Raw genomic sequence first — 24,473 nt, 5'->3', positions numbered from 1 at the left:
AATTTGCAGTCAAAGTGAAAGTATTTGCATAAAAAATTTTTGAACAATACAAGCTCCAACACTTCACTGCAATCAAACGCCTTCAAGCAAATGTTTATTAAACAGCTCCAACGCTTAGCAGCATGTTTTATAAAGTTAACTGAAAACTTTAAAAAAATAAATAGTTAAAGTTTTCTACAGCAAACTAAGTTTTCCAACTGCAATAAAACTTGACAGAATTGAGTTTGTGCTGCCTTTTACAGACATGTTATGCAGTTGAATTAATTTTCTGTTTGGTTTTACATGACTGATTTTAAATGACCATCCAGGGCTTCCATAGTGTAGACAGAGAGAAACTCTGTGCAGAGAAGCATCAGAGCCAAAACAACACAGTCTTGAATGGGTTTCATATCAGTCGTCGGGTTAAAAAAAGGCCCCAAAATGCCAAATATCGGCCCGGCCAAGGGTCTATCCTTACCGTTCAGTACCAATGCCAATTGCCATCGATACCTTATCGTTTCAAATGTGAAAAGTACCCATCCCTATGTGCTAGAGTTTGAAACACGACATCAACCAACTGTTGTAGTAGCTAGCTATATGTAGTGCTATCGGCAGCCCGGTGCTCTGACGTTTCTGTTGGCTAACATAACAACAAGTAAACACTGTCAATAACCTCACTCTTCATTCTATTGACAGACTCGAGTTTGAACAGACCACTGAAGAATAACTGCTGACTGTGGGTTGGAATCAACATTAATGCTAACAAATTAGCCCCTTTTAGCCTTTAGCTCATGCTCTATCTCTCTCCTGTTAATCTTTCTTCTGCTCTTTTGTCCTTTTTCTGTCTGATAGTTTGGCTCAAGTGTCCACCATCACGACAAAATTACTTCAACAGCTGGAGTGGTGTTGTCATAGAGACGGTCCTGCTAAGCTAAGAAGTAGCATTTGAAATAACCAATAACCCGTAATATTGGTGCTGATAATATTATTTTAAAGTGTGGATTATGATCAGGCAGATACATAGAAGGAGGACTTTTTCAGGATCACTTAAAAACTCTCTAAGGAACAAGTCGAAGGGTTCGTGAAGAGCTTTTAGGAAATAGTTGTTGAATCTGGAAATGGTAGCAGGCTAATGATACGTCACAGCTGTCACTGTAATCCGTCATTAGACTCTGCCTGAGAAGTGGAAATGTATACATTAGGATCTGAATCGGCGTCTTTTAACCGGATCAAACAGCACTGCCTCTGCCATTGCTCCCCAAACCGTGAAATCCTGAGGTTTGAAATGTAAATTCTTCTTTTTGAAACGCAGAGATAAAAGTTGAAGGAATAAATGAAAGAGGAAGGAGGGGGAAGAGGATGGCTTTGGAAAGGATAAATGAAGGTGTTTTAGGAAATGGTCTTTGCCTTTTAAATGTAAAAAAAGGAGACTTGAGAGAGCTCAGCAGAGGCCAGCTGTGCGGAGTCCGGTGCCTCGGATGTGGAGAGGGGGAAGCTGGAGGGCAGAGCGGAGGTCGGTGCCAACTACCCACAAGGCAACAAGCAGAGCAGCTCTGAAAGCTTTGCCACCCGCGAATTAAAGCCAAGATACGAGTGAAACAAGAGGGAAACCATCCTTCAGAAGTCATGTCTGCGTCATTTTACCTTTTATTGTGCACTAAAGAGTCATGTTAGCTTGACTTTTCCAATCTAGTGGATGATTCATGAACAAATGCTCTCACGTTTCCTTCACGGATCGATCCTGTGTCATCTTCTTCTGTGGGAAACTTCACTGAAGTCCTTTCCGGGGTGTCGCCGCCCGTGAACCCTATCAAGGGGTTGATGGATCCTGCCGAGAGCTGCCAATCTGGAGTCGCTCTTTATTTGCTGGAAGGCACGAGTGCCATCATAGGCCCATTCATTACCACTCAGTACTGGAGCCAGAGAGGAAAGGAGAGAGATCGTCTGATAGAGGCAGAGAGAGGAGGTGGGAGGGTCGGGGGTGGGGGGCGTACAGAAACAAAAGCAGTGTTGTAACCGGACACAGAGCTCTCATTTGGGGAATGTTCAGAGGGGAGTAGCGCGGGGGAGGGAGTAATTAAAAACATGAGCCTCTCATTGAGTTGTTTTATTTCTTACATGTTCTGGAAACATCGCGGCTTTGTTGCACAACAGGTTTTGGAAAATGAACATGCGTGTGGTTGCATGCACATGTGAAATTATACGCAGCATTATGGATGTAAATAAGCAAAACAAGACACAAACACAAGCAGTCACACACACACACCGGTTAGAATCCAGGGCCCCAGAGCTGTCCCGTTTCTCTGCAGCTGCACCCAGCGGCGTGAGAGGTGCTAACCGTGGCTGCAGCTCAGAATACAGATCCAGCTCCAGATAGTCACTGTGTCCCCCGGCCTGCTCCTCCATCTGCAGAAAGGTCGAGTCCTGCATGTGACAGCACATCCTCGACCGTCGGGGAGGGTGGAGGGTGGAGGGTTTTTTCTGCTGGCCTGGAGGTCCAGACCAGGGAGCAGCTGGTTCTCATACTGCAGCGGGCTGGCTGTGTGGACAGGATCCCAAACACCAACACTGCTTGGCTTGTTCCCCCTAAATGTTTTTCACTTTCTTACAGCCTGCTCCAGGATCTTCATGTATGGGCTGCTCCTTCTCTTGTTGAAGCTGCAGATAGTGAGGCTATCAGTTTAGCTCAGTTTCCTTATGCTCGTGTCCATGATGCACGCAGAGAAACCCTGCAGTATACACAGTGAGGAAGTTGAATAGTAAATTAGAGGAGGCCGGTGTGTTTGGATGCACTCAGCATCTCCAGGCTGTTGTCAGGGGTTTGGCTTCAGAGCCTCTGGGCTGTGTAATGAGCAGTCTGACTTTGGAGGCTGATGATTTGACTTTCTCTAAAACAGACACTCTCTGTAATCTTATGAATATCGTCATCCTTCTTATTAAACCTCTGCATTCAGGGTCATCTGTGCACAAATGCTGAAATAAACTGTAAAAAGTGAATTTGCACACTTGTGGTTCTAACATATTTTAAGTCGGTATGGCTGAAGTTGTTGTTGTTTTAACACATAGACATTAGGGGTGGAAGAAAAATTTAAAATCAATATATTGGGAATTTTTGTTTGACAATATCAAAATTAGGATTCTTTGTCAAAAACTTTTTTTTCAAATTCACATTCTTCATTTCAGTCCTTGTCTACAAACTGTATTGGAAAAACATTACCAATTTTCTCCAGCAGAGGGTGAAATGTTTCTCTCTGACTCATGTGATGGACATTTTCTAAGAAAATATGGCTCCTGATGTAGTTTGTAGACATTTTAATCATCATTTCACTTTTTCACATGGTCTGGTGTTAAAGAAACAAACTTAAAATTCGCAAAAATCATAAAAGAATTGAATCACGAGACTAGCATATCGTCCCAGCCTCAATAAATAAAAGTTATTTCAACTTAAGACTCTATGTCCACATAATTCAGAAATGCATGTCAATTTGACAATCAAGGTGTTTGAGTGGGAATGAGAATAAAAATAAATACAGCACTATAAAAAATTACACTGTGAAATAACAGTAAAATACTGCAAACCTGCTGCCAGTACTTTACCTGTGTTGGACATCAAAGAAATTCTTTTGTTGTGATGGTGTTTTGTAAAACACAGTGGATATGAGACCCTGCTGTACATTGGGAGGTTGCAGGGTGTCTGTGCTTGGCTGCACGGACCGGCCGTCTGTGCTCTGCTGCATGGACCAGCTGGCCGTGCTCCACATGGCACGGGCCCATGTACTCAATGATTTTTACAGTGCGTTCCAGTGTTAATGCTAACAAATGAGATGAGTTGATGGGTTAGGATCAGGACAGGCAAGACAGCTGGTCTGTGACATGTAGAGCACAGGCAGTCTGTGCCCTCTGTACAACACCTCATTGTTCAACAGGGTCTTATATCCACTGTGTTCCCTCCTCACTCACAGTTCCAAAACACCATCACAACAAAAAGTACTTTGCTGTTAAAAATTGATGCGTTAAGTTCAACCAACATCTTTTGTAGTTCTCTTCACATTTTTTTAAACAAGATGGCTTCAATTGCTTTTATGTGATACCCACTTTTTGTCTTTTTTTTATTTTCTTTTATCTCTTATTTCTGTCTTACTTCAGTTGTACTCTTGTTAGCTTTTCTATTTTTTTACCTCTTGCTTATTACTTTATCATCACTTTTATTACCATTATTTTATTATTCCATTCACTCTCTTATCATTGTCTTTTTATACCTGCTGTCCTGTTCTCTGCTCCCTTTTTTAGAGCCTTTTATTTTTATTTTTCTTGTGGATAGATGTTTTTAGCTTTTATTTTGGTCTTCATGCTCTCATTTTATATTGCCATGGTTCTTGTATTGTCTGTGTTTACATGGGTCGAAGCTTGTGTTCTTTGTTTGTTATGTCCTGGCTGCTGTCAAAGCACTTTGTAAACTATCTTTCTTTAAGTACTAAACAAATAAAGCAATATTTTTATTGAATTATTGAATGAATGCAATGGTATTAAAAAAACAAAAATTTAAAAAGATGTTTTTAAAAGTTTTATACATACAATAATTATTATTATTATTTACAAAAAAAAATTCAACAAAATCTGAATTAAAAAAAATTGGAAACATTTTGAAATATAAAAATGATGCAAAAATTTAAACTTCAGATGTGCAAAAATATAAAAAAAACTTTTTAAAAATTGAAATTTCAAAAACATACAAAATTTAAAAGCACTTTTTTAATATTGGCAATAAATCAAATTAATTTGAAATTTCAAACATTTGCAGAATAAAAAAAAATCATAAATTTTGCAAAAAAAAAAATCAATTTTTTGAAATTTGGAAAAAATAGGATTATTAAAATGATGCAATGGTATAAAAAAATTCAAAAAATCTGTTTTTTTAAAGTGCAATAAAAATAGTGTTATTGTTATTATTATTATTATTAATAATAATAATAATAGTAGTAGTAATAGTAGTAGTAGAAGGGGAGGTAGTATTGTTGTATTATTTGAGTGCATTAAGTTGAACCAACAGACAGATTTTTTACAGTGTATTTGCTTTGTCATTGCACTCCTGGGCTCTCTTGGGTTTTGCATTCTGCATTTTTCATTCACAGTAAAAGAAACAAACTGTAATAACAGATCAGGGGTCCGGTGCACAAGGCTGAAGCATTCAGAACAAATTCCACTTCTAAAAATCTAATAGATTTAAAAAATGCAAAGATTGACTCTTTTATTCAAACATAAATCTTTCCCCTCTTTGTGGGATGCTTTCTTTCCCAGAATGCCATGGTGTCCTTCAAAGAGCTGTGCGGCCTGACTCCAGCAGCCAACATGAAGCAGTGCATCCTGACCGTGTCCACCTGGCTGATGAACAGCGAGCGGTCTCTGAGGGTGACGGTGGACCTGAGTGAGACCTACCCCACCATGGAGGCTCAGGGTCCTGTTCCCGAGCTGCTGCGCAAAGTGCTCAACGCGTACGACATGGTAAATATCAACAACACACACACACACACACACACACACACACACACACACACGATGGAGGCTGCCTTCATGTGGTGTGACAGGAAACATCTCTCAGATTTGTATCATCGCTGATATGAAACTGTAGAATACACACACTTGTAAGACAACAACACTCAGTAAACATCTGCTTTAGGTGAAAGTAAAATGGCAAAGCACTCAGGCGTTAAGTGTGATAACAGAGGAGGCCTGAGTGCACTTCCTGCTCAGCGCTCATCTTCATTGTTGCTGCTCGTACAAAAATACAACAGATGAAAAAAGAAAGTGAAGGCTGAGCTTCCTCTCCCCATCAATTCCACTTTGCTTATCCTTTGAGTCGAGCGTTCACACAGCTGGCTGAGTTTTATAAGGCGTCTAAATGTGGCTCAGCTCAGACTGTTAATCTGCTGCTCCTTACTGTGTATTTCCACATGTCCTTCTCCAGCTCGCCTCCTCTCCTGCATTTTTCACCACTTGACATTGGCGCAGCCCAAAAGGGGGGTTGGAGGAGTCAGTCTGTAATTGGTTATCACCCGCTGTTTCCTCCCCCTCCTCTCCTCCCCCTGTGAGGCATGGTGGGAGCTGGTGAAGTGGGTCATGACTGAGGAACAAGGTTGCCGTGTCCACGTTGCTCATGCTCCTCAGCGCTCCCCGCTGCTGACACCAACAGGAGAGTACTGACATCAGAGCGACGCAGCCAGCGGATCTAAATAGAGCCTGCTTTAGCTTTTATGAGGCCTCGCACCAGGCGGCAGGCTCGGCTCTGTCAGAGCGACTCTCACGCTTCAGTCCACAAAAAAGTTCCCAGGGAAAAGCGCAGGAGCCGGCTGTGGATCCAGGATTTCAAGTTTGAGATGAACTTGTCGCTCCCATCCTTTCCCACCTTCGTTACCTTACACAAACAAAAACTGCGACACTGAACGCACATGGTCGTGACCTGAGGCTTGAGTCTGGTCAAAGTTGCTTTTGCCTCCATAAAACTTGTCCGTTGGCACGCTCCTGGTTCAAACACAGAGCAGGCTGTGTGTATATGTGAGACCATGTGACTTCATGAGAACATGGCTGCCAACACTAAACCGTTTCCTGTAAGCTATCAGCATGCAGCTCTTGTCCTCAGTCAGCCCCATGTGGGCCGCAGCCAGCTGAGGTTGTGACCCCAAGCTGAACAAAGCATCAGCACACTCGCTCTTTGTTTCCAGGGTTCAGGTCAGGTGATCTCACATATACAAACTTCATGCAGCAGTTAAATACAGTACACACACTCAGGGTGTGTTTACAGTGAAGCTACAGAGTGGAATATGAACTTGGCAGATAGGAAAGATCTAGAGCAGAGATCTGCAATCTTTCCTCACGTAGGAGACATTTCACCTCAGCTCACCTGGATTTAAGTCATTCTGGAGCCACAAGATCTACAATTCACAATAAAGAAAATAAAGTGTATCATATTCTATACATAATTAAAATCTAGTGCATAATTATCTAAACCAAACGTTTTCTAAATTGTACACATGATTTTTTTTTATAAATAAACAAAACAGTCAAAACATTTTTGAAATTGAATTAAAAAATTTAAAAAATATATTGATTAGCAAATATCTCAAACACTTTAAAAATTTTAAAAGCTTGAAATAATTTCAGAAAATTTTCAACAGTTTCAAAAGTTTCAAGAACATTCAATTTAGAAAAAAAATGGCAAAGAAGTCAGTTTTGACATTACAATACTTAGCAACAAATATCAAAATTTTAAAACTTGCAAACATCTGAATTTACAAAAAAAATTAAACAAAATATAAATTTCTCAAGAATTTGGAAAACTTTAAGAAGAATGAAAATAAATGCAAAAAATTTTAACTTTAGAATTGCAGAAATAAAAAAAAAGAAATTTCAAAAACTTACAAAATTTTAAAGAATTTTTTAATTTTCAAGTATTGGCAATAAATCAAACTTTTTTTTAAATTTTAAACATTTGCAAAATTCAAAAGAAACCTTAAATTTTGCAAAATATTTATATATTTTTTTTAATTTGAAAAAACTTAAATTATCCAAACTGCAATGCTATAAAATTATGCACAATTTACAAAATTTGCATGCATCTGAATTGAAAAAAAAGAAAAAAATGAATTTAAAAAATATACAAAAGTTTAGAACTATACAAAAATGCAAAATTCTTAAACTTGCAAATTGCAAAAAACTGAAAAAAAAATGAAATTTTAAAAACTTCACTTAATTGAAAGCATTTTTCTTTTTATGAAATATTAGTAATAAATCAAACTATTTTGAGAATAAAAACATTTGCAAAATTAAAAAAAAAAACTGAAATTATGCAAAAAAATAAATAAATAAATAAATAAAAAAAGAATAATCAAAATAATGTTATGGTAAAAGATACAAAATTTTAAAAATTTGCAAAAAATTTAGTAGTCTTCAAATTTCAGAAATTAGAAAAATGGTTAAATTCTTGAAATTGATAACACATATTGATAGTATCGGACAACTTATTATTTTATGTCTGCTTATATCTTGCCACATATCAAGCCTATATATTAATCCAGCAAGTTGTCAGTTCAATGAATCCATCCACACAGAAATCAAATCTGTATTTTCTTTCAGTTTATTTTATTAAAGCTGTTTTTTTAAAAGCTAAAATGAGCCACAACAAAGGAGTCAATGAGCCGCATGAAGCCCCAGAGCTGCAGGTCGCAGACCCTTGATCCAGAGCCTTAGACGAGCAGAGGAAGGAGAAATGAGGAGATGCAGCTTCGAGATGTGTTTCTCTGAATTCTCTCTCCTGTCACTTTGAAAGATTTCAGCTCTCACCTATGTAAACAACTCACAGGCTTCACATCCTCCTCTGGGAGCTGCTGACGGCTCTACAAATACTTAAAGACATCAGAGATCCTGCTTCACATCGTTTTTTGTAGATTCTTCGATAAAAACCTCTGAATGAAGTGACGGTCGAACATGAACCCCTGCACCAGCTCTCACAAGGGAACAGCACAACAAGAAAAGGCATGCATAGTCACACACACACACACAGAAGGAGGGTCCACTTCCTGTCTTCCCGTTAACAGGAGTGTGAAACTTCATTAGCTTCCTCCTCAGTGCAGCAGAGCCGGCCGGCCCAGCTGCTCCTCTGCAGCCTGTGGGATGATGTCTGGGCTCTGGCTGCACAGCTGTGTTGGTCAAATGCTAATTGTGGAGGAAATAAGGAGTTACATCTTTAGCACTCTTGGTTTCCTTGAGGTAACCCCAAACACACAACAATGCATGCGATGTTAGAGGAGGAAGGAAAAAACACAAGTCATGGTGCAGTTTGCTGACTCTGTAAGAAACGTGACTCTAGTTCCTCTTAAGGTGCACACGTCCTGTGACCCGAGGACAAGTTAACATAGGGAAGAAACAAATGGGAAAAGAATATATCTGCAGTTTTTATGTTTGTACTGAGAACAGAAGCACAGTCAAAGTTTTATAATTCTTAAAGACTTCAACAATGATCGCTTGTTTGTGAGCTCCGTCTTGGATTTTATCACGCTCTTTTCTTACGTAATGTGTTTACAAGGCCAATTAATTGGAACGAAACCGCTTCCTTTGATTATGATACCCCAATTAAAAGGGATCAGATGAAGACGTTTACACGGCAGCTCTGTGTGTGTGTGTGTATGTGTGTGTGAATTTGGCTGAGGCTGAGAAAGCAGCTCAGATCTCTCCAGAAGAGCCTTGGCTTTTAGATAATAACAGGTATGTGGAAACACAGAACCAAGAGTGTCCCTGGTGTTGTTTTTCTTTCTTATCTCCGTGTTTCACACCTTGAAGCTGTTTTTTTTTTTTTGAAGATCCGAGCCTTTGATGCAGGAACATCTCTGCCCTCTTTTATCTTGCAGATGATCCAGACCACCAGAACGCTGATCGAGTCAGCAGATGTCGTCTACTCCAAGCTCACACAAGCACAAAGGGCAGGTATGTGTCATAACCGGGTGTGAGACGTTGTTTTCTTGAAACACAGGGAGATTGATCTGGGCTTTAGCACAAAGATAGACTCAAGGACAGTTTTTATATCCCCTCTTCCTGACGTCTATCTTATATATAAATGTAAAGGTGGGTTATGTATGAGCTTTCTAAGTGGATTTGTACTGCAGGAAAACACGTCTGTAGCCTTCTCGTGCATTTTTGTGTCGTGTCCTCCTCCCCGGCACGGTAGTCGAGCGCATCCACTGCTGCAACGTCTCCATCAATGTCAGCAACAGGGGTTGTTGTTGACAGAACAGGCCATCATCAGTGAGTCAGCGGCGAGTTGTTAGCATGTCAGTGGGCAGGTGAAAACAATCGGCTGGCTGCAGAGCAAACAGGAGAAAGAGGACAGGATGAATAAACATCCTTTAGAGGATTTGACAGAGAGGAGTGAGAGAGAGGGATGGCAGAATGAAACGATGTGAGTGGATCAAACCAGAGGAAAGGAAGGTCTGAGTAAGAGGTCTGGATCCTCTCAAGATCATTTAGAGCAGGGGTCTGAAACCTTTACTTTACGCTCACCTGGATTTAAGTCTTTCATGAGCCACAAAATCTACTTTATCTTCACAAATAAGACAAGAAAATGTATAAAATCCAATACAAAGAAACAATCTAGTGAATAATTATCTAAAAGAGATTTCTTTTTCTGATTATTTAATTTTACACTAGATGTCTTCGTTTTTCATTTTCAAAAAATTAGCAATTTTTTTAAGTTAAAAATTTGTAAGATGATAAATTTCATAAATTTGTAAAGTTTAAGACATTTCAATAAGTTGCAAAATTTTCAATTTTTTTTAAATTCAAAAATTTGCAAAATTAAAAATCAAGAAATTAAAGAGACATGCTGAAATTCCCTCCTAAATTTCAAAATTGTAAATTAATTTGCCCTAAATTTGATAAATTTGCAAATAAAAAAAAAATCAATATTACATTTTTGCTAAATTTTCAATTAAAATGAAAAATCAAAAGTTTGCAACAATTTTTATATAATTTGGAACAAAATTCTGAAATGCAAAAAGTTTTGAAATTGACAAAAAAAATTCAAATATTGGCATAATATTTAAAAAAAATGAAAAAATTTTTTTTTTAAATAAAAAATGAATAACAAAAAAATTGCAAAAAGTTTTCAAAAAGTGCCAAAATTCTCAAAAAAAATGCAAAAATCTAAAAAAATGCAAAAATTGAAAAAAAAGAAAGCTGTATTGCAAGAAGTGATGCATATAACAAAAACACAATAAAAATTCAAATAAATAAATTATTCGCAAAATTGCAAAAAATTACAAAACAGATTAATTGCAAAATTGGCAGGAATAAAAAAATTTTTTTTTTTCAGAATTTTGAAAAAAGATTAAAAAAAAATCAAAAATTTCAAAACAAATTTGAAACATTTATGAGGGATGATTCCACGCATTCAGTTTTTTCACAGTCAGTTTCTTTTATCATCTGTTCCCTGCTGTAAGAAAAATAAAAATTCTTTATTTAAACATTAAACATTATCTTTAAAGCTCCAAGGAGCCACTGCACAGGAGTCAAAGGGCCGTATGAGGCTCTGGAGCAGCAGGTTGAAGACCCTTGATTTGGAGGAGAGATGATAAATTCTGTGATGAAATTCTTGAAAGCTTATGACAGCTCTTATAAACATGACTAAACATTCATATTCCTTGTTGTTTTTGTTGTGTTCTCTGTACGATAAACCCAGAAATAGAGGCAGCGAAGGCTCAGTCACTGCCAACCCAATGTCCCGAGGCTTCTAAGCCAAAATAAGCCCGCTAAGCCCAGTGTTACTCCCCGATGCCCCACAGAGAGCGGCATATGCTCCACTCCCTGCACCTCAACAAGCCAGGATGATATTTGTGTGATGCAATTATCCAGGGACGTACTGAAAGCTCGGGCCTCAGTCACAGAGCTGGATGCTTCTTCAAAGGGGAAGTTAAGCAGCGCTGCGGCATCGATAGCTGGGTACAAAGGGCTAATGTTCAATTTACGCACAATTCAGAAATGTCATCTTTTTTTAGACGGAGATAAAAAATGTTTGATGCTTTTTGTGGCGTTTAACTTGATTCTTCATGGGTCTCATAAGCCCAGAGGGGTAAGGCAGTTTTCCCAGAGAACATGTCAGCGTTACAAACCCAGCAAAGTGAAAACATGGGAACTCCTAAATCTGGAGTCAGGTTTTGTGAAATGATCCCAGAGTGACACAGGGATGCAAAGATGTGAAGCATTAGCCCTGAGGAGGCCTCAGCTGCTCTCAACAACACACGCCTGAGTCCAAACAGCTCCTGTTCTCACATAACTGTCATTTCTGTCTGTTCATGCCTGCAGACACGCTGGTGTGGGGTTTAAAAGAAGGAGGGAGAGAAATATCCTCTGTGGTTTTCCAGCTTTGTTCACCAGAAATTGATTTACTCCGCTGTAAGTCAGAGATCTTACAGAGATCTATGAAACGTTTTACTTCTTCAAACCAAAACAAGGAAAAACAGTTTGAGCTGAAATCGATTTTGAATTGACGTATTGTGATTTTTTGGATAACAATTTTCAATCAAGATTTTTTTTTTTTTTTTTTTTTTTTTTTTTTTATTTAACTCATTTATTTTAGTCTTGGTTAATAAGCTGGGTTGGAAAAAGTTGAGACGTCAGATGTACACTGCAAAAGAACGGGAATCTTATTGAGTGTTTTTGTCTTATTTTAAGTAAAAAATGATCTTGTTATACTTGATATGAGCCACATTCAGCAATTCAGTCCAGAAAAATGTTTTATTTCAAGTTATTTAAAGACAAAATGAGCTCTGAATTGCTGTAACAAGTTGAATAAATCTGCCGATGAAACAAAAAAATTTGGGGGGGGGACAAGGAACTAGGATCTCTTGTTCCATTTGCAGATTATTTTTTGGTAATGGTCCCTAATGGTCCTGTTCATTTAATGACTGGACATGCATACGGGCCCTGGTGTTAAAGGTCCCACATTGTGCAAAAATCACTTTATTAAGTTTTTTAGTGAAATTTGTGGGTCTTCATCTTTCCTCCCAGCCCACAAAATGTGATATTTAATGACCAAACCTGTTCTTAGTAGAGCTTGTGAATGTAAAATCCTGACCTAAAACGAGCTGTTTGGATTTTGGGGATTTGCCGACGTCAGTGATTCCCTTTTTTGACCAATCAGGAGCAAGTCTGACTTGATTGGTCCACCGGAGCAGATACCCCAGAACCCCCTCCCCGCCCACTCCTCTCCCCGGGAGAATGCCGAAGTTGAAGAGCCATCACTGCTCTGTTTTTGGCTGTAAACAGGCACATAGTTCCATGCAACAGCTTCCCATCTCAGAAGAAGACAAAGTGTCTAGAGTTCATTTATCAGGAAATGTTCCAGCTACACTCAGTAAAACTGTGCATGTGTGTGCTAGTCACTTCACGGCCGCCTGCTTTTCCAACTTTGGACAGTCCAACAGAGGGCTAGCCAATAGACTGGTCCTGAATCCAGGCGCATTACCAACCATCCTCCAACAAACCTGGGACCCTGGAAATGTGAGTATTTTAAATGCTGTGTGCTGTGGAGCAGATGGAAGAGCTTTTCCTCAGTGTCCCCCCTGTCTCTGTGTTAGCTTCGGGATGCTAACTTTAGCTGCAGTTAGCCTGTTGTTTCAGCCTGTAATGTTACGGTAAACGAGCTTCTCTGTTTTCTAAACATTGTGCACTCGGAGCTCGTGACACCGCTCTCAGTGACGTGGAAGAGCGGGGCGGTATCAGCAGTGGCTCATTTACATATGAAGGCCACGCCCACTAAATCAGAGCGTTCTGAACAGAGGGGCTATGAGAGCCTGGAAACAATGCTGCTGTGCTTGATTTATTGGCTTTTTGGACCAAAACATGTTACTACCATTTCATGAAGACATCAATGATCCAGATTAAACTGCAGAAAAGGAGCAGAATATGAGACCTTTAAAAAAGAAAATTAAAATTGTCAGAGAATTGAATAAGGAGTAAAGCAGATCTTCTCTACTCATTGGCTGTACGACATGTCGGGAATACAGAATCGTCTCTTTGTCCTGCTGCGTTATGTAACCCTATATTTCTTCTCTGAGCTGTCAAAGCTTTCACCGTATTGTCACTTATGTAAAACATCTCCATGCATACATATACATAAAGTGATAACTGTCATTATCTTTGCCTACAATGCACAAACGTCACATCAGATAATCAGCGTACAGACACTTCCCTGATGATAAATTATGACTCCTGATTCTGCCTCCACTCAGCAACAAGTTTATATTTACTGGAACAATCCGCTGATGTTAAGAAACAGATTTCTTTGGGATATTAATGCAGACACTCCTACGCTCTGAGTGCTCTTTGTCCCCTCCGCATCCATCCTGACTCATCAGGTCCCCGAGGTGTGTGCGCCTGCTGCCGTTTTAGGTCGCATATATGCATAATTCTTTCATAATGGCATTTTTATTACGCTACAGACGAGAGGATTTAATAGATTGCGTAACCTAACACTTAAAACTTTACCCTTGGGGTTAAACTCAGCTACTTTAGGCTAATTTCGCAAACTGAATCAGTGGATCTAATTCACAAGCAGCACTCACCTGTCTCCTCTCGCGCAATACGCCAACAAAATCATTCCTTTCTAACGCGCCAATTTCTCCTACTCTCTGACCTCCTTTCTGTTTAGCCTGTCTCGTTTCATTATGATAATTTCTGGTCCCTTCGGAGCGCAGGAAAACAAATAAGCGAGGACTCCGGGATGCTCTCGGCAGCTTCCTGGAGGAGCATGAACTGACCTCCTGCGATGGACCCACGGGCTGTGAATGCACCCCGAGAGGCCAAGGCTTAGACCAAATGATTATGTTCAGGCTGAAATAACAACAGACAGTCAGAGAGTGGAGTCGTACCAGAAATAACCTGATGTTAGATTTGCATAGAATTGAAGGTTTTGTCTGTATGATGGATCTGGAGGCCAGAGGTATAATTTGGGTGTAATTTGGCGGTGCGAGGAGCAGAGAAGGGTGCTATTTGAGGACGGCCTGTCAGAAAAGGAGTGGGAATGTGTGATGAGTAGGATGTGTGTTTGGTGTGTGTGTGTGTGAGGGCTTTTTAGCTTGATTTGAGGCCTGTGATTGGACCTGACACTTTGGCCCCAGCCACTAAGAGCGCGCTCTGCTCATCAGCTAAATGCTGTTGTGACAAAGCCTTAATCATAATGAGGAGCAGGCTGCGGTCCCAAACGAGGGACCTGGACTCACCTCTTGCCTCCTCACTTGCCTTTCATTCCAAATCCGAGCAACGCGAGACGAGCCGTACGTCGGCGCATTAATCACTCGCACGGCGATGATGAAGGACAGTTTTAGGTTGAAACGGCTCTTCCTCCCATTCTTCCCCTCTTTCCCGTCTCCTTCCCTGTGTTCATTTTATACCCCGTCATTATTGCGGCTAATCAGTTTAATTTGGGCAGTGAGGCTGACGTGTTGATGAGGATGGAGAGGTGCTGGATGATCCCCCCTGGGCGCTATTGATGGCTCGCCATCATGCACACTGCTAATGGGAGACCAGATAGACAGCTGGGATGCACACTCCGGCACCTCCAGATGCTACCACTGTGTGTTTGTTTCTGGGTGTACTCTGCACGCATAGCTAATCTGTTTTTAACACAACTCCCACTTGGTCTCCTAAATAGCCTTTGCTCCACTGGTTTCAAAAATACACTTTCTCAAAGTGTTAGATAAAAAAAATGTTTTCCTCAACTTCTGTGCAGCGCATACACCAACTTATGTAACTCTGATTTTTTAACTTTATATTGTGCTTCTTAAAGGGGCTGTAGATTTATACCTGATCCCAATCCACACTTTAAAACGACGTTATCAGCGCTAATAAAGGTGATACCAGAATGCTACTTTGTGGCTTTCTGATCAGGTTGAGCATGACCAAATTGATTTACAGCACGTCTAAGTCTCTATGACATCACCACGCCGGCTGATGAAGTTTATTAGAGAGAAGAGCGATCTGTGTTTTTCTCTGCTGAAAAATCAATTTCTGTGATTAATTTTGTAGTGATGGTGGACACTGGAGCCTAACTGTCAGACAGAAAAAGGACAGAAGAAAGAGAAACAGGAGGGAGATACAGCATGAGCCAAAGGCTAACACAGGGGCTAATGACTAAAACACAGGCTAAATGCTAAAACACAGGCTAAAAGGCTAGAACACGAACCAAAAGCTAAAACATGAGCTAAAAGCTAAAACATGAGCCAAGACAGAAACACAGGCTAAAGGCAGAAAAAAAAGCTAAAGGCTGAAACATGAGCAGAAGGCTAGAACACAAGATAAAGGCTAAAACACGAGCAAAGCGCTAAAGTATGAGCTAAAGACTAGAACACAAGGTTAAAACTAAAACATGGGCTTAATGCTAAAACAGGAGCTAAAGACTTAAACACCAGCAAAAGGCTAGAACACAAGCCAAAGGCTAAAGCACAAGCTAAAAGCTAAAACATGAGCTGAAGACTTCAACACAGGCTTAAGGCTGGAACACTAGCTAACGGGTAAAACACAAATAAAGGCTAAAACATGAGCTGAAGGCTTTAACACAAGAGGAAGGCTAAAACACTAGCTAAGGGCTAAAGCATGAGCTAGAGGCTAGAACACAAGCTAGGGGTTAAAGCATGAGCTAAAGGCTAGAACACAAGCTAAAGTATAAAACATGGGCTTACTGCTGAAACACGGGCTAAATACTAAAACCCAAGCTAAAGGCTAAAATTCAAGCTAATTTTTACGACACAAGCTAAAGGCTAAAACATGAGCCAAAGACTAAAGCATGGGCTTAAGACTAGAACACAAGCCAAAGGGTAAATCATTTGCTAAACACTTAAACAAAAGGTAAAGGCTACAATTCAAGCTAACATTTCAAACACAAGCAAAAGGCTAAAACATGAGCTAAAGACTAAAACATGAGCTTAAAGCCGCTAAACTACTGTATGAACTGACAGTTTGCTTGTCCTATGGATATGATGTAGCAAAGGGCTGCTAGTAGCGCTACATCTCATTGGCTACAGACGTTAAGTGCAAACTTAACTTAGCAACTTAGCTTGTTGTCACATTTCAAACAACAGCGCTATGTCACTGTACTGATGAATACCTTACCTTGTTCCGTTGTATCCATCAAAAAATTGACTTGAACAAAGAAAATTTGTTCCAAAACAAACACACCCCTGGTCAAAAGTGTGAGACTCCGGGCCAGAAGGTGGCGCCGCAGTCACAATAAAACAGATCCTCCTCATAGCATCTTTAAATTGAAGTAAATGCAAACTCATCCTGCACCAGGAATAAACAGAAGAAACTGACGTGCTCCATGTTGCATTTTTTCCCAACTCAGAGATCTGACACATTTGTTTATTCATCCACGTTTGTGACTTCATTGATGCGACCGACCGCTCTGACTGCTATCAAAGTCTGAGGCCTCTCCATGTGGATTCCATTACCACAGAAATCCAGAAGATGAAGATATCCTCTCTTTTTTGTCATTGTTTCCCTCTTCATCATCAGCAGACAGAAAAACCTCCTCTGTTTGCAGCGGTGATATTTATCCTGATCTCAGCTTCATGTGTGAGTCTGTAGAAACGCTAATGAAACACTGATGCCACTGTATGTTTCATCATTACTTTGAAGGATCTGTCTGCTTTTATTATTTACTCCCTCCTCTCTTCCTCTGGCTCTGGCTGTCTCCTTCAGCGTGTTTGTGTGTTTGGACTGAGTGATGCGGCGCTCATTACAAAGGCAGAAAAACCCTCTCTGCTTTTTCAAAGACTGTAAGCCTTTGCTGAAGTGTGTGTCTGCGTGTGTTTGTCTGCTCTAACAAAGACATGTCTCCTCCGTCCTGTCTGCCTTGGTGATCATTTCTCTTTTAACTCTCTCTGTTTCTAGAAAACAAGCACAGCACACCATCCTGTCTCCCAGTTGTGCCACGGGGGCATCATTTTGTTTATTAACTCAATTTCTTAGCGTTTAAGTGACGGGAAAAAACAGCAACTGCGCGACTGTTGGGGGGAGGAAAAACTTAATAATTGGGAAATTAAATGCTTGAAGAGGCTGTTTTGCGACACGCCGCCTCCAGCTAATTTCATCTCGCATTCAGCTCTGTGTCTGCTGCGCCACCAAAGTTCTGTGATCAGGAAACCTCGGCGGCTCAGCGCTGCACCAGCAGCAGGCCATTTACTACCCCAGATTACAAGATCAAATCAGCTATAAACCCTGTTAACACGACTCAGGCTCAGGAAAAATGTCTCTCTGTTGGCTGAACATCAATACTGGGAAAATATCGGACGGCAGGAGTCTTTGCTCTTTTTGTGATGGGTTCAGTCTGATATGAGCTGCAAAAACCAGGGATCAGGTTGATGCCAGTTTATTATCAGCTTCATTTGTGCTTAAGTATTTGTTCAGGATGCTGATTGTTAAGCTGCACACACTATAAATAACAACATTTCTCCACATTAAGCTTTAAAAAAATCACTTTTAATGCAGATTTAGAGAAATATTTTTGAAACATATTTGTTAAATATTATACATAAGTGTTTAAAGTTTTATCTTAGCCATGCCTGTGAATAGCATGATGCTACTCTTCCCTCTGGTATTCCCTCTGTTGCTGGGTTAGCACAGCTAGCTCGTCCATCTTATTGGAGATAGATCTTACGTTCCCAATAACGATGGATGGAAGGACAGGTCCACGTCGTCACTTCTTAGCTCACACCTGAGAACCAGCACGTCATCCTCACCTCCTTCTCCTCACCTTGTGGGAAACATCCGGCCTAGCACCAATTAGCACTGACATGCTACAGGCTGCTAACGGCTGATTTCACATGTAAAAAATGCAGCCATGGTTACATTAAGGATCTCCAGACAAACACAGGAGCAAAGCAACAATTATTAAGTTATGATTAAGGAATAATTTGAGAAAGTCCAACACAGTCGGCTAAATTGGCCGTTAGAAAATAAATGTACCAAGTGCTGTGATGGCACTTCTAGACGGCAGGAGTGTGAATTTGCATATCAGCTCAATATTTAGAAATCGTTCCTCAAGATTTAGAAATTTTGACTTCAAATTTACAAATATTTGCAAATATTTAGAAATTTTGACTAAATATGAAGTTAAGATTTCTAAATCTTCAGGTATAATTTCTCAATATTTAGCTAATATTCAAATTCACACTCCCACCCATCAGAAGTACCAAAATAAAAGTTGGAGGAAGTGACCAAACCAAGCAGGATTCTGTGAATGTCAAACACAGTCGGCTAAATCAGCCGTTAGAAAATAAACGTAACAAGTGCACCTGTAAAGATCCTGTGGCCGATATCGAAGAAGTAGAACTTGACTTTCTCAAAATCCAGCTCAGCTCAATCGCTTCCTCCAGCTTTTATTTTGGTGCTTCTGGCGGGCAGAAGTGTGAATTTGCACATGAACTAATTATTTATAAATCTTCGCTCAAGATTTAGAAATCTTAGATAATCTTTGACTGTTAGCTAAATATTTAGAATGAAAACTAATTGTTTAGAAACGTCATAACATTTCGATAAAACATTCAAAATTTATATTTGACAAATATATTTCACAAATATTTCTCTAAATCTGCAGAAAAAGTGATGTTTTAGGGATAAATATGGAGAAATGATGTTATGTGTTGTATGTGCAACTTTACAAGAAAACCTGTAGAATTTGGAGCTGGTATTGAAGACAGATCTGATTATGTATAGTAACAAATAGTTTTTTTTTTTTTAACCATTTGTCCTGAACATACAACGTGTAAAATGCCTTAATCATCGGGTTCCCATGCTTAATAATGATAATGATGATAAATTTTATTTGCAACACACTTTTCATTTTTTTAGAAATCTCAAAGTTCTACAAAAGTGTTAAAAAGGTGTTTTTTTTTGTTTGTTTTTTAATGTACTATTGTAAGTTAAAAGCCTTTTTAAAGAGGAATGTCTTCAAGTTTCTGATTGTACCTAACTGCACCTCATGTGACAGCTGCAACTTCAGCATGATGATGTCATGATCTGCGTCGACCTGGTGGTTTGCTCCATTATTAAGCTCTCCAAAAAACTGAACTGAATCTTGAGGCTCTTCCCCTGCCGAACTTAGTGCTACATGTAAGAAAGGAGAGTCCCACCTTGGCTGACAAAGCCCTGAAATGCCTTGACCCTTTTGCAACAACTTTCTTGTGTGAGTCTGGATTTGTTGATTTAAATTTCATGTTCCAAACACATGTAGTCTGTTGGTTTCCAAATGCTGTTCTGGGGCCTTTGCATAGTAAAGTTTTAAAATAAACTGTGCATGAAATACGAGGACTTCCTGCAGCTGAGGTATGAAGACACTGTGTTTGGTTGATGAACAGGAGTTTGTTGCCTTGAGTGAGATGAAGCTGCTTGTTTACATCTTTGCACACGTGCACGTGTCTGCAGGCTGGAGGACATTTGAATTTCAGGTTTCACTTCATTATACTTTATAAGAGGAACCAAAACAGCTCTTTGTTTTTGGAGACTGTAACTACATGATAAGTAAGAGAACATGTCGTATTTCCCTCCAGCCAAAGATTCATACTGTGAAAAATCCCCTCGCTGTGTCTTGGAAACTGTTATTTAGGAGTTATTGAAGAACAAAAAACAACAAGAGTGTGCAGCTGGAGGAAAACCCTCTGACAGCAGTGGAAGTTTTCTGTGAGTGGGTTAAAAAGCTGAGGACGGAGGATGTGATGGATAAGAGTCTTTGTGGTCAAACGAAGCTTAAGTGTGTGAGGTCAGCGTCACAGCTGACTGACAGCAGGTGAGACGAGCAGCTTCAGAGGGAGTTTGTCTTGAGAGCTCAGAGGATTAGAAACTGTCTGAATGAGCTAAACGAAGCCAAACCTACTGACGGACCAATACAGAGTCAGCCTGCGCTGCACTTCTTCTGTTTCACTCCCATTAGCGACGCAGCACATCGAACGCTGAGCTGCTGCTGAAGAAGAGCAGCTTTGGTCTTTGGTTCTCCAGACTTTGAATTGTTCAGCCCATAAGTACAAGAAAACACATAGCATTATCATCTTCTCAGGAGTTTTACCAGGAGCACCAGCCAACCAGACCTGAATTGTAGAATTTAATAAGAAAATGTCTTGGTTTTTTTTCTTCGCTGCATTTTGCTTTCAGCCTGGGTGTTCATGCATCTGCAGATTTTCTAGATTTTGGGGTGAATTAAATTCCATTAAAACCTAAAACAGACTGTACAGTTACATTTAACACTGGTTTGCATGGAGCATACACTTGATTGACCTTGTGTGACAGGTTCAAGTGTCTGTCCCTTCATATAATCTTACCTTAACGTCTGTAATAACTGAATATATTATACTCAGAGGTCTGCAACCTTTACTTTCATAGGAGCCATTTTACTTCAGCTCATCTGGATTAAAGTCAATCAGGAGCCACAAAATCTAAATATCCGCACAATAAAGACAAAAAGTGTAAAAAAATACTAAAACAGGGTAAAAATTCAGTGAATAATTATAAAAAAAAAAAGGTTCTTTGTGTTTATAAAATTGTACATATAATGTCTTGTTTTTTTAAATGTAATAAATTTGCGAATATTAGAAATAATTTTTTTAAAATAGAAATGTCAGTTTTAATACATTTGGGAAATTTAAGAAATTATAATCAGTTAAAATGAAATTTAAATTTCAAAAATTTTACAAAAAAAGAAAAATTTGCATTTTTTTTTTAAATGGGAATTAAAATTATTTGCAAAACTGGCAGAAATTCAACAAAATAGAAATTTACAAATTTGAAAAAAAAAGAATTTTATTGAAAATTTTGAAAAAATATGAAAAAGTTGCAAAAGTCTGAAAACAAATTTGAAAGCTTTGTTGCAAGAAGTGATTCATATTTTGTGTAACCAAATATTTACCCATGATTTATTTAGTGTCAGACTCTTTAATCATAAATACCCTCTGTAAGACAAATAAAAATTCTATATTTCAATAATATTTTTTCAAACTACTAGTAGACACTGCAAAGGAGTCAAATGGCCGCAGGAGGCCCGAGAGCCACAGGTTGAACACCAAAAATAATTAAAATTCAAAAACTTGAAAAAAAAAAAAAAACTGAAAAATTTGCAATTTCTTTTTTCAAAAAAAGGGAATTTAAATTATTTGCATAATTGGCAAAAATGTAATAAAAAAGAAATTTGCAAAATTTAAAAAAAAACTGTTTTATTTTGAAAAAAGGTTAAAAAAAAAAAAAAAAAAAAAAGGAAAAATCTCAAAACAAATTTGAATTTTTCTATTGCAAGAGGTGATGCATATTTAGATTAACAAATATAATATTTTTGGGAGGAGCCACTGCAAAGGACCCAAAGGGCCGCATGAGGCGCAAAAGCCACAGGTTGAAGACCCTTGATCATACTGTTATGTGAAGGATTTTCTCTCATGGAAGAATCTGAAACATGAGAATCAGCTACATGTTTTCCCCCTACATGTATTTTCCTCTGGAATCAGTTTTGGTTTGATACATTAACACAGACCACATGTATTTGTCTGTGTCCAGGTCTGGACTTCCATGAGGACCTGCATCGCATCGGAGCAAAGGAGGGTCTGAAAGGCCGCAAGCTGCAGAAAGCCATGGAGAGCTACGCCTGGAACATCACTGTCCTCAAGGTGAGAAACACTCGAGCATCACCCCGACGCCGTCTTCTCTTTTATTTGCAGACTGTAAGCAGCTGGATCAGCCAGAGATTAAACTACACGGTATCTCAAGAAAGCACTCACGGCTAATAGTATTTGCCCTCTCTCTAATCCCCGAATCTCTTAATTAATTGCTGTTGATTACAAGCAGAGTTTTATTTATTTGCTCATGTTAACTATCTTGACAAGCCTCGAAAGGATTCTTCACACTTGTTTGCAGACACACTCGTGCTGCTCCATCACTGCGCGCTCGGCTCCACCGGGGGCCCCAGGACGTGCTTTGAAGATGATGCTCAGCAAAATGCATTCTTGTCTCTGCCTTTCCCATGACAAGAGGAGATAAGGTTGCCCGATGGCCTCATCTCGCAGCCCGTATGAACACCAGTAGTAACAGCGGCGCTGATAAGAACACCACACGCTGCTCCGTCGCTGCTCTGCAGGCCTGTTTCTGCTAAATAAGGACAGAGCAGCTGGGATATTTTTATCTCATTTCATCACCCTGAAATCATTTAGCATCGAGTGAAGACGCTCCCTCAACTCAGCTTTGGCTTTATTGTCAGGTTAGGCAGATTTCTGCTCCTTTATCTCAGTCCCATCAGACAAAGAGACAGCGATGAGTCCCCACGAACGGCGAGGATCAATCCATCAGACGTGTTGTAAATACCTCTATCCATTAAGTGTCTGGGAACGATGAAAGATTACAGAGTAGATCGCTCTTTTTCTGATGGATTCTGGCGAAAGCGCTGGTGAATAAAGTATTTCGTTGTTTCCCTTCAATCTCCCAGCACCTGCATGTGCAGCAGCCAGATTTATCTTAATTAAGCCTTATCACACTCTTAAGAATTTGTTAAGTAGTGAAACAGATGGACGATAAAAACTAATCCCTTCATCACCCTCCGCCTCTCCATCACCCCTAGACTCACCCAGCTCCTCCCGCCCCTCCTCACCTCCTTAAAGTCCCCCTTTCCATCCTCTTCTGGGGCCTCATGTAAAGAGGCACAAACATAGAGCAGTAATTCTCTATATAAACATCAAATAACACTATATACTGTGGAGAAAATAAGTATTGAACACGTCAACTTTTTTCTCATCACATTTATTTCTAAAGCTGCAATTCAAACGAAATTTCTACCAGACATTGGTATTAACTCAAATAATCCACACATGAAAAGAAATCACAAAGTTCAGGTCCATAAATAATGATTATGGTGAATTAAGTACGATAACACAGGAAAAAAGTATTGAACACGCTAACTGAGACTCATCTAATACTTAGTGGAGAAGCCTTTGTTTGCAATGACAGCTTCCAGAAGCTTCTTGTATGTTTGAACTAATGGCCCACACTGCTCAGGTGTGATTTTGGCCCATTCCTCTGCACAGATTGTCTTTAAATCTGGAATATTCTTTGGTGCCCTCTGGTGAACCCTTTTCTTTACTTCTTTCCACAAATGTTCAGTTGGATTGAAGTCAGGTGATTGACTAGGCCATTCTAACAGATTGATTTTCTGTTTTTGAAACCATTTGAGAGTCAACTTTGCCGTGTGCTTTGGATGGTTGTCCTGCTGGAAGGTCCAGCCACGTCTCATCTTCATCATCCTGGTGGATGGCAGCAGATTCAGATCAAGAATTTCCCCATACATGGCTCCATTCATTGCTCCGTCAGTTATATGAAGTTTGCCAACACCATGAGATGAGAAACAACCCCATGCCATGATGCTTCCACCTCCAAACTTCACTGTTGGTGTAGTGTTTTTTGGCTGATGTGCAGAGCCATTTCTCCTCCAAACATGGTCTGTAGTATGACAGCCCAAAAGTTCAGTTTTGGTCTCATCTGACCAGACAACATTCTCCCAGTATTCTACAGGCTTGTCAAGATGCTGTTTAGCAAACTTTAAACCAGCACCAACATACTTTTTCTTGAGGAATGGAGTCTTGCGGGCCGAGCGTCCATAGAGGCCATCGCGGTGGAGTGCATTGCCTGTTGTTTTCTCTGTAACAATTATACCTGCTGCCTCCAAGTCTTTCTGGAGCACTTTCAGGGTGGTCCTTGGCTGATTGAGTACTCTTCTGACTATCTGTCTGACTCTCTGGTCAGAAATCTTCAAGGAGCTCCTGTGCGTGGCCTGTTGATGGTAAGGTGGTGCTTCTTCCACTTGTGAATAATGGCCCCAACGGTGCTGACTGGAATATTCAGGTGCTTTGATATAAGTCTGTAACCAGACTTATATCAAAGTGTCCTCTGGAAACACTTGCATTGTATTGTGTTGTCTTTGCAGC

General features: G+C 39.6%; 1 protein-coding gene across 1 annotated transcript in view; it reads left to right on the top strand.

The window, feature by feature from the left end:
* The window catches only part of LOC141809113 (inactive phospholipase C-like protein 2), a 94,066-nt gene that overhangs the window by 64,379 nt on the left and 5,214 nt on the right, over nt 1-24,473 (top strand). The window contains exons 3-5 of the mRNA XM_074695934.1: nt 5,278-5,481; nt 9,381-9,456; nt 22,060-22,169. Coding sequence (XP_074552035.1) covers nt 5,278-5,481; nt 9,381-9,456; nt 22,060-22,169 — 390 coding nt within the window. The remainder of the gene's footprint in view (nt 1-5,277; nt 5,482-9,380; nt 9,457-22,059; nt 22,170-24,473) is intronic.

Source organism: Halichoeres trimaculatus, unplaced genomic scaffold (genome assembly GCF_033239565.1).
Source record: "Halichoeres trimaculatus isolate MK-OKI-2021-1 unplaced genomic scaffold, fHalTri1.1 fHalTri1_scaffold_20, whole genome shotgun sequence".
In the NCBI taxonomy this organism is placed as follows: domain Eukaryota; kingdom Metazoa; phylum Chordata; class Actinopteri; order Labriformes; family Labridae; genus Halichoeres; species Halichoeres trimaculatus.
Note: the sequence above shows the minus strand (reverse complement) of the source record. Positions and strands in the feature narration are given on the sequence as shown.